This window comes from Vigna unguiculata, chromosome 4 (genome assembly GCF_004118075.2).
Source record: "Vigna unguiculata cultivar IT97K-499-35 chromosome 4, ASM411807v1, whole genome shotgun sequence".
Classification (NCBI taxonomy): domain Eukaryota; kingdom Viridiplantae; phylum Streptophyta; class Magnoliopsida; order Fabales; family Fabaceae; genus Vigna; species Vigna unguiculata.
In genome coordinates, this window is record NC_040282.1 from 6468859 (window position 1) to 6480127 (window position 11269).

General features: G+C 34.1%; 2 protein-coding genes across 2 annotated transcripts; both read right to left on the reverse strand.

Moving 5' to 3' along the window:
• Positions 1-2012: 2012 nt before the first annotated feature.
• LOC114181146 (receptor-like protein kinase FERONIA) lies at positions 2013-3916 on the reverse strand. The gene has a single exon (XM_028067505.1). It carries the CDS (start codon positions 3440-3442, stop codon positions 2327-2329), a length of 1116 nt encoding a protein of 371 aa, XP_027923306.1. The 5' UTR covers positions 3443-3916; the 3' UTR covers positions 2013-2326.
• A 1732-nt stretch (positions 3917-5648) lies between these two features.
• LOC114180427 lies at positions 5649-6915 on the reverse strand. Its single transcript, XM_028066747.1, has 3 exons — positions 6849-6915; positions 6002-6601; positions 5649-5932 (listed from the first exon to the last, which is right to left on the reverse strand). The coding sequence occupies exons 1-3, from the start codon at positions 6913-6915 to the stop codon at positions 5649-5651; spliced, it is 951 nt and encodes a 316-aa protein (XP_027922548.1).
• Between the last annotated feature and the right edge of the window lie 4354 nt (positions 6916-11269).

Consider the following 11269-nt stretch of genomic DNA (forward strand, 5'->3'; position numbering starts at 1 on the left):
TATTTCATTCATGAAGATGAAGAAGGTCGAAAAAGAAATGAAGACAGTGAGCAATTGGAGGAAAGCTATATATATATATATATATATATATATATATATATATATATATATATATGCGCGAATGAAGCATCAATCATGCAGACACTACAAAAGTCGTGCTATTCGAACTCCATTTGCGAGTTATGGTAGGAGGAAGTTGCTTAGTTAGTTGGAAACTTTTTTGAAATGTTTAATTGTTAGAACTCTTTATATGTTAGAAGGAAGTTTAAAAGTCGTATTATTTGACTAAGTTATGACCTTTGTAGGTATGAACATGATGTGTTTCTATGTGAGATTCACATGTTCTTAGTAAATAAGTTGTGGTATTTGTCAGGGAGAGAATTTTGTTTCCCCTTACACTTTTGAAAGTTGTAATTGTTGTTATTGGGTTGCAAGATAATTTCCAAATGAATTACCAATTTGACGCACAAGACAAAAGAAATTCCCAGCTTGACTGGGGGGTAGGAACACTCGTTTAAAGCAACTAACTCGACATGACTAGGGGTTGTTATTGGTTAGCTAAGACAAAACCAAAATGTTGTTGTTTTCAGGTAAAGTAAATCAACCATAAATTTTAAATTTAATCAACCATAAAATTATGAGGCAAGTAGAGACGAATGCTAAATTTAACAAAAACGGAGAAACTTACCTAAAGATGGTGTGAGAAAATGTAAAGGCTCAACCCTATACTAGAAGATAGTGGATGGTTTATGACAACCTTGATCATCCCAACAAGATGAGGACTCAAGGTTGGAGGGTTGTGTATTGTCCCAGTCGATTAGGGCCCAACCTGATACTCAAAGATGAATATTAAACGTCCAAAAGCCGGGCCCAGGAATTAAGTCTAAATTCGTCTTATATTTAGTTTAAATTTTATTATCAAAAAATAGATCTTATATGTAGTTATTATCTTTGTAATCTTTTGTGAGATCTCCGATGGGTCGACCTATGAAAGAGTAAAGCGGATGGTTAGATGTGGGTCAGATTGATTGTTTACGATATTCAATTGTTATTGTAACCCAAATTCGGTAATTATTATAAGTCGTTATGAGAGTTATTATTTCTTAGAGTAATTATTATTTCTTGGTGGTTATTATTTTAGAAGGTATTCTGGAAAGATATATTTTAAAAGATATACCGAAAGATGATTAGATTTTTAAATTGTAACTGATTTGACTATAAATAAAACAACAACTCCCACGATCAAGGGGTAAAACTATTTTGACTTAAAGTGTGTTATTTGTTGAGGTTGAAATACTTTTTTTTCTTTTTTGCTTTTGGTCTAGAAATTCTATTCCTTTACTGGAACATTTTCATTTAGGTTAAATAAGCTTTTTTTTTTTTTTAATCTCAATGTTATGATGAATTTCTCCATTTGGTCATATTAACGATAAGTGGGGTTCAATCAAGTTTTATTGATACTTACGGTGGATGCCAAATTGTTCATATAAAATATTGAATGCCCTAAATCAGAGACAAGTATAGAGATTGAACAATCTAACACAAAATTAATGTTTCATGTCAGAAAATCACAATACATTCGCCTTGTGTGTCTTTCTATTCATAAATAAAATGGTGACAAATCATTTATCTTCCAAACAAGAAATAATATGCCAGTTACAAAATACAAAGAGAATAACAAAATATAAACCCCTTAAGTTCTTCTAAATATCTCCTATACTATAAAATATGTTAATTAAATCAAAACTAGTCAAAAGATTAACTTAGATCCAATTTATGAAACAATAAACTTTAAATTAATTTTTGGGTGTTATACCTTACTTCAAGTTTCACATCAAACCATAGGTGCATTATTCTTTCTTTGAATCCTATTATAAGAATTAGGCAGGACCCCATGACGATACAAAATTCTTGCATAAAAGTTTTTTTCTCACTTTAATTTGATAACTAAATATTCCATTTATTTTCAAATTATTTATACAATTTAGTAGTCTTTTACACTTGAAAGTGAATTAAAAAAAGATACTTTTACTGCTTTAAGCATAAGTAACGTATATCATACTTGAACTTGTTAGGGATGCAAATCCTATTAGAAGGCATTTTAATATATTTGTACACGCCTTTTCCATAGAAAAATAAGATAACCCACAAAACAAGATGATACTCCAGCCCTTCTATTCACATTATGGACCCCATATGCAAGATTTTTATTTGCACCCCAAACGAGTCCTTTGAAACGACCCATGAACAGTTGATCCTAGAAATGAAGTAATTCAATTCAATAAATTCAATAATGCATATTCAACCCTTCAATAATTCAATTTGCCTAACTAGACAATAAATGTTTGCTACTAGAATGCGCCACACTAATTTCTGCCTTTTCTTGTAGTTGCAGGGCGTTCCCTAGCACCCAAACGACGTCGTGCATAGACGGTCTCTGCGTCCCAATTTCTGATAAACAACTCACCCCAATCTCGCAAAACATTCTAAAGCATTTAGGCGCAATCTTCCCATTCAACGTGGGGTCCATTATTTCTGCCATGGTTCCATTTTGGTAACAGTACCTAACCCAATTACCGAGCGACTCTTGTCTCGGATCTGTGGTGTGAATCAGAGGCGGGCGAGCGCACAGTACCTCAAATAAAACAATTCCAAAAGAGTACACGTCAGACTTTTCCGTCAAATGTTGTCGTTTATAATATTCTGGATCTATATACCCGAAGCTACCCTTCATAGCGGTGACGCAGACATGGGCCTTGGATTCCCTGGGCCCAATTCTTGAAAGCCCGAAGTCTGATACCTTGGCCACCCACTCCTCGTCCAACAAGATGTTCGTGGTTTTCACATCACTGTGGATTATCGTGTATTTATTGGCGCAACTGTGAAGATAATGAAGCGCGTGAGCAACGTCTATACAGATTTGCAAGCGTCGCTTCCATGGCATGGAAGGTTTGTTGCTGTTGTAGAGATGGTCACGGAGGTTGCCACGCGCCATGAAATTATAGACCAGGATCATCTCCTTCTTGCTGTTGCAGTAACCAATGAGTAGAACGAGATTGCGATGCCGGAGCTGCGAGAGCATTTCGATCTCGTTCAGAAACTCTTCAGCGCCCTGCTTTGAACCCGGTTTGTGGCGCTTGATAGCCACCTCCATCTTGCCCGGGAACTTTTTAGCGCCATTCGAACCTGGATTGAAGTGTTTCTGAGATCCCGGGATGAAAATTCTGCGGATTAAGCCCCTGTAAACATTGCCGAATCCCCCGACGCCGACGACGGAAGCGTCGTCGAAGTTGTTTGTGGCGGATTTGATCTCGGCGATGGAAAATCGCTGACAGATAAGCGTGTTGATTGACAGGTTTTGTGAGCGTGGATTGAACTTGGATCTTGCCCACTGAGGAAGGACGAAACCAGCACACGAGACCGAGACGAGTACCCTGTCCATGTTCTTTCACTGTTGTAGGATGCTCCAGCGGTGCAGCAAGTGTTTGTGAAATTGTTCACAGGGGTGCACGCTTGGAGGTAGAGGAAGAAGAATTTTATGGGAGTGATACTGCTGAACCTCATTGTTAACTACCGTGAACCTGAGAGATTACGCGTGGGTGAAGTCGTAGTGTGAATGTTCTCGTTGACTACAATACAAGCTTGTAGTAGTCAATACGAAGCAGCGAAGAAGACATGAATGTTCGTTGTATTTGAGAGCGAAACTTGAAAGAAAGTTGCGATGAGTAAAGTAACAACTCTCAATCTTCATATATGAACACCTTGTCTAATGTGCTTATACATTCAATTTGTAGTAAATATCCATTTAACACTAGTAGCTTAATATTTTTTGTTTAAAATATAAAATGATTTAACCTTATTGTATTTGATAAAGAAAAATGTAAGAGTTAATTAATAGAAATACTGAGATTTTCACATCCCAATGAGTGAGACTCCTCAACTTTGTATCATATTATGCGAATGGTGGATGAGTTGAAAACAGTAGTGGTCAAAATCTTTGAAAGATTACCTTAAATGATTATATGATGTAACTGTTCAAGTGACATATTCAAACGAGATAATTTTGTGTACGCCTTTGTCAAAGGCTTGCGAGTAAGACCTATCAGAGAGTTTATATTCAACGCCCACATTACAACATGGGTGATATTTTTATATATATTTGGATTTTTTTTTAATAAAGATGCATATAAATGCAAAATAATTATGCATAAACTCTTCTGCATATTTTGTTAGGTTAGTTATATTTAAAGGAGTGGTTGAGAGGTGAAAGTATATTTAAGTTAATCTAAGACCGGTTTGTTAAAGAATATTTGGTTGAACATGAGTAACTTGTTAAAAGGGGAAGAGTGATTAGGAGCTCAAATCACACTAGAGGAGTTAGCTTTTAGCACAATTCTTTTAATCACACAATTGAATAAAATTAACAAAAATTAATATATAATTGAATAAAAAAAATATTATAACTAAATTGATATAAATAAATAAAAATAGAGATCAAATATATTTTTTTTAAAAAAAAGTTTTAGAAAATAAAATAATATAAGTATTATATTAGATTGATCCACTAAAAACATATCAGACAAAAAATTATTAACATGATATACCTGAAAACAAGCAATAATTATATGTTTTTTTTTTAATTCTGGGTCATTTTGACCAAGAATTTGTAAATATGGGTCGGTTGAAAATTTATTTGTAAAACTAGGTCATATCGTCAGAGGAGGACGATATTAAAGGTGAAGTCGTTATCTCCAAAGCCAGTTTCCTTTTTCTTTTACTTTAAAAAAAAAAATAGAAGTCGCTAGGCAGGAGGCCGATTTCTGAAGTCGTTAGACAAAAGGCCGATTTCAGTTTTTTTTTATCTTTTAAAAATTTTCAGTTTTCATTTTTTTTAACCTTTGATAAATTTATTTTACACAAATTTTTCTTAAGAGTCGTTATTATATTTAATTTGTTGGGAATTAATTTTTTTATTGGTACAATAAATTAGTTTTAAAAAATACATTACTTAATAGAAATAACATAATTAAAATTCACATACTAAAAATACATAATAAAAATAACACAATAAAAATTACATAATAAAAATGAACTACAAAATTGGATAAAGCAATAAATTACTAACGATAGGGACAGTTGTCCCTATGATGTCCTTCATTTCTACAATATGAACATTTGCTTCGTCTGTTTGGATTTGGTTCATCCATCTCATTATGGATTCTATTAGTTGGTGGTCTTCCCCTTATCCTACGGCGCATGTTTGGGTGTGGAATGAAATTTGGTCCGGTGTATATTGACCAATATTCTTTATTCCTAACCGGATGATATTGTATTTCATATGTTTTGTTGATGTTGTAGAGGCTATAAACTGGATGGATGTATGAGGTTAGGTCTATATGCAAGAAAGAGCAAACATCTATTATGTGATGACAAGGCAGTCGAAGAACTTGAAAATGACCACAATCACACCACCAATCATTTAATTTAACTGTAAAAGACATTGGTAGGCGGTAATCATGGGGAGAAAACATCTCTTGAACTTGAAATTCATTATTTTCTCTTGAATATCGACGAACTTGACACATTCCCGCTTGTTGTTGATTTTTTCTAATAATATAATTAATTTCCTCGGGATATTGGTGGCCTGCTCATAACATGGAGTCTGCCTTAACCCCTCTCTCAACAAACCATGTTGCGATCCTTTCAAATGTTGCCTTAATTAGAGCACAAATTGGTAATGAACGAGCTCTTTTTAAAACAGAATTCATACATTCTACCAGGTTTGTTGTCATGTGCCCAAATCTACTACCCCCATCGTAGGCCTGAGTCCATTTTTGTAGTGGTATCCTGTCAATCCAAGATGCCACTTCTGGTGAATGGGATCTCAAAGCCGCTAATTTAGCATCCAATATGGGTTGTTTCACCTCGTAAGCTGTAAAAATGCAATTATATTAGTTAGTTTAATTATTGAATATGGTGAATGAAAGAAAAATTTTATTACCCATATTATTTAACCGGTTTTTCAATTCGTGATTCTTGAATTTTTTGTTGAAATTTGAAACCATATGACGTATGCAGTATACTGATTGCAATCCATCTGCTTCCCATTGTACTTCTTCAGATTGTAGGGCTGCCAATATGCCTTTCCCCCTGTCTGTTATCAAGTAGAGGTTTGATTGTGGTGTAACGTGCTCCCTTAAGAGTTGAAAAAACCATATTAAGGCCTCATTTGTTTCTCCTTCCATTATCGTGAAGGCCAAAGGGAATATATTACGTGACCCATCTTGAGCTAGTGCTATTAGCAATGTCCCTTGATATCTTCCTGTCAGAAATGTGTCATCTACTTGGACAACTGGCTTGCAATAGTTAAACCCTTGGATGCATGGTCCAAAAGACCAAAATACACGTTCCATAATATAGCAAGAAGAGTCAGGTTGGGCACTTACTTGTACAGAAGGTCCAGTGCATTGAATTATTATGCCGGGATTGCTTTCTTGTACAGCTTGATACCACCTAGGAAGTTCATTGTAAGACTCTTCCCAATCTCCAAACTCCTTAGCAAGCGCGTTTTGCTTACCATTCCAAGCTTTGTCATATGAAACTGAATATCCAAAACGATTTTTAACCTTTAGCTACCAAACTTTTGATAGGTATGCAAGGATTTTCCTTTACAGAGTTCATTTACCATTTCTAAACATGTTTAGCATTACAAAATGGACGCCTACCTCGAGATATGTCACTACTCCGACTTCAACACGAGCATATCACTCACGACTTATGGGAAAAACGAGAAAGAGTTCTTAGACCGAGAAGAGCTGGAGTTTGGATACTAAAAAACCAAGACATACTTGATCCCCATGTCATAAATTTAATGCAACGGGCTGGATTCAGACACACCTTGTATATCCCAAACATGGATGTCAACCACTTCCTCATCAATTCTTTATTAGAAAGGTGGAGATCAGAAACTCACACATTTCACTTCCCCCATAGAGAGACCACTGTGACACTAGAGGATGTAGCCGTCCTCCTTGGCCTACCAATAGACGGAGATGTGGTCATTGGCCCCACTACGGTTCAAGACATATTCTCAACCTTCCATGAACATCTAGGTGTCATTCCACCACCGACGGTGATAAGAGGGAACTCAATTAGAGTATCTTGGTTAAACACTACTTTCCAACAACTTCCACCGAATGCAAACAATGAGGTTATTGCTTAATATGCAAGAGTGTACATTCTCACATTGATTGGAAGTATTTTAATGCCAGACACGTCTGCAGCTAGGGTACATGTCATGTATCTACTTAGGCTAGCTGACTTGAATGTAGTCAGGAATTATAGTTGGGGGTCTGCAATTTTGGCTTGCTTATATCGTTGCCTAGATCATGGCATTCACCTACACCAATAAAATATTGGTGGATGCATGATCCTTTTACAATGTTGGGCTTGGGAGAGGATTACTTCTATAGCCCCACAACTTCAACCTTTAAGTGATCAAGAGGTGGCTGATGGGGATGGTTTCCCTATCTGTAGAAGGTAAAAAGCTAAGTTTTAAATTATTTTTATTTCTTGTCATTTAACTAACTTGAAATTGCTACATTTTTTTTAGGTGGATGAATGTAACGCATCGGATAAATCCAGCTTCAATTTCAGTTACTGAATTTCTATTGAGATTTGATCAAATACGTACAAGATAGGTAATACTTAAGGTAATTCAAAGCTTTTTGTTTTTTTACATTTCAAACTAATGTCTACCATTTTGTTTCAGTTCTTGTGGAGGCCTTACATTCAACACAGAGTTAGTCGATTGATTGTGGTTGACATCCCTTCGATGTCCAGAGCAACAATCCCAATAATTTGCTTCACGACAGTAGAAATCCATCAAGCGGATAGGGTGATGCATCAATTTGGTTTAAGATAAAACATTCCGCTTGAGCCGATTAACCTGGATCAAGTTCACAGGGATGACTTGAGGGGGAGAAACGACAAAGATTGGGTAGCACATCATCACCAGTGGATTGCAATTTGGAATGATCGACAAAATTGGATCATTCAAGGTACACCGTTCAACAGAAACGACCATTTGCATGATGAAACACCGTATATGCATTGGTACATAAACCACACTATCCGCTATATATCTTCATCAACAGAATCTTTCGACGATGAGGTTATTTATACTACAATGTTGTACATCTGTTTATCATACATACTTATTCATGGCAATAACCATGTTATTTATTTTACAGTACGATATGTCACAAGAACCTTCCCAACTTGCTTCACAACCCTACACTGGTCATGTTGGGTCTTCTCCAGATTTCATACATCATCCCCAACCCTTTTTCGGACAGTCGTCTATGGGTCAGGGTCAAATGTTTGGACATTCACATCCTCAATTTGGCAACCCATCAAAAAACTTATTCCAACACATCCCTTCCTCATATGGTTTCTTCCCGCATCAGTCAAGTTATGGTGCTGGTCCATCACATATGTTTGGCACCACAACCATGACACCACCATCTGCCTATTATCTAGGATCTTCATCATCAATGCCATTCTATCCTCCGCCAATGTCTTCCCAATCACCATAAATTCCGCAAAATGTCCAAAGTCATCAAGATGAAGATGAAGATGATGATGATGATGATGATGAACCACAACAACAACAACCACAAAGACGTCCCAACAGACCCAGAAGAAGACCAACATGTGGAACTAGAGGACATAGATAACTGTTTTATTATTTTCAAGTAACTAAATTATTGTATTTTATTTTTTAAGCAATTTAAAAATATATTAATGTTTATTTTTATTTTTATTTCAATTTATTATCACTTATTGTTCAAAAAAAAACTTAAAATGAAGTCGTCATTTGCAAAGACGACTTCACCAGCACAACACCAGAAACTAGCCTCCTACCTGACGACTTTGTTTTTTTTAAAAAAAAAAAACAAATGAAATCGTCATGATGGAGGATGACTTCACCCTCAAAGTCGTCCTCCATCCTAGCGACTTAACCTAGTTTCGCAAAAAAAAAATTGAGGGATCCTTTTTTACAAATTCGAGTAAAAAGGGACCCCAAATACAAAAAGCCATAATTAGGTTATATGCATGAATTCCCTAATCAAACAATTCATGATTGTTTAGACTAGGGATGACAACGGGTCGGGTCGGGCACGGATAGTGCCTACCCGCAACCCGACCCGCCAAAAAAAAAATCCGCTTAAAAAATACCCGCGAATATTTTTAAAACTCACGGGTACCCGTGGATACCCGATACTCGCAAATATTTAAAAAATTATATATTTAAAAAAAATAATATAAAATTATAAAAATAAAATTTAAATTAAATTAAATTATAATTATAATTAAATTTGACATAATAAAATATACTGTTAATTTTAATTTTAGTTAAATTTAACTTAATAAAATATAAATTAAATTTTAATTTTAATTTTTTACAGGTAACAGGTATCCGCGGGTACGGATAGTATGATACCTGTACCCGACACGTTTATAAGCGGGTATTAAAATACCCGCTACCCGCGGATAATAAATACCCGCGGGTAGTAACTATCCACCGCGGATTTTATCCACAGATATCCGCGGGCGCGGATATTTTTGTCATCCCTAGTTTAGACTAACCTATGAGTAACAAAAACAACAAGTTGATCCCGAATTCCTCTAGCAACAAGCTTCTCCAATAGCACAAAACTAATCTCCCTGCAAATTTCAAAATAAACAAGTATATGAACTACAAAACAGAGAGGCGAGCCCGGATCTCTACTAGTTTTTTGGATATTGTTCTCTGTTGAGCATTAAAAATATATTGTGTTAGTACTTTAAATATTTTTTTAATATATTTTGCAACGTTAAAATTAGTGATAATCAGTGTATTATGAAGGTACAATAAAAGAACAATAAAAAAAAAAAAAAAACTCAGTAGAGAATCCAAATTCCCTCATAGTTGTAGTTGGTAAGTGAAAGGAAAGCAGTGGTATGGATGCAAGATAAATTGTCAACTGCAACCATATGTAAGGAGGAATTTAAGTATTTGATTATAGATCTATAAGTGTAAAGTCTTAGAGAATTTTAAGAGCTGTGATAGTGCTCATAATATTCTAACCAGAAACAAGAAAATATGAAACTAATAATGAAGAAAAAAAAAAAGATATAGAGCTAAAGAAACATTCTCACAACTGCTTCACTCAAATCACAGTAAATTGTTTAGATCTTCATCCACAAAATCAGTATCACCTGGTAACAGTTCATATAAGCACAACCGTTTTTATTTATTCTAAAAATTAAATTTTCTATATTATATTTTTATATAAATATAAATATACAATACTATCCTAATTTAAATAATTGACACTTACAAATTAAATTTTAATTATTAATTATAATAGAATAATATAACATATAAATATAATAATTATTTTAGATTATCTAATTAAAAATATTAATTAATCAATTAAATGCGTAAAAAATATTTATATATATATATATATATATATATATATATATATATATAAAATTGGAGCTACCCATATTTCCTTTACCCATGCATATGAAAAATGATTATATGTATAAAGAACCTTTGTTCACTCAATTGAAGTAACTTGCCATTATGTAAATTTAATATACTTGTTTTCGTTTATATAAATCAAAATTACTATTCAATGTCATAAAATTTATTCAAGGCATATTAGCATTTCTCATTTTATATTAGAAAAATGATATTTTATCAATTAAATTTTAACAATTTCATTTTACTAATTATCTTTTTAAGTGATTTTGAAATACAGATAAAATAAAAAATAAAAAATAGAAAATCATCTAAAAATGGCATATAAGAAAAAGTTATCTAGTTGTTAAAAATTTAATTTTCTTTTCATATTATTTGTTCATGGCCGAGAAGTAAGGAAGTTAATCTCTTCCATTTATGCAAATTCTAAGAAATCATAACATTTATGCTGGTTCGGTTGTTTAAATTGCACATAAGACTTCAATTACAATATCAGGTTGAACTAACTAACACTTGCTTCTTGTTCTGGTGTTTCAGTGGCCAGAGACTTTGAGGAGGAGCAAGGTCTACTTTGACAAGCTACATTAGGAGTTTCTCCTTACACTCTCAACCTTTCTCCTGTACTTCCAATTACGTTTTTCTCCCTCATAAATTTACGTGTCCTTAGTGGTTGAAAATAATGAAACCAAAATTTACTGCGTTACCGGTCCTTTAATCTGTGCTTCAGCCTGCACT

Excerpts from the sequence above, each read along its gene's own strand:
- LOC114181146 (XM_028067505.1), bottom strand. The coding sequence starts at position 3,442 with ATGGACAGGGTACTCGTCTCGGTCTCGTGTGCTGGTTTCGTCCTTCCT.
- LOC114180427 (XM_028066747.1), bottom strand. The coding sequence starts at position 6,915 with ATGTTTGGGATATACAAGGTGTGTCTGAATCCAGCCCGTTGCATTAAA. Across the intron at positions 6,602-6,848 it reads ATTTATGACATGGGGATCAA|TTTCATATGACAAAGCTTGG; the intron begins GTATGTCTTGGT and ends TTGGATATTCAG. Across the intron at positions 5,933-6,001 it reads AAACCGGTTAAATAATATGG|CTTACGAGGTGAAACAACCC; the intron begins GTAATAAAATTT and ends GCATTTTTACAG.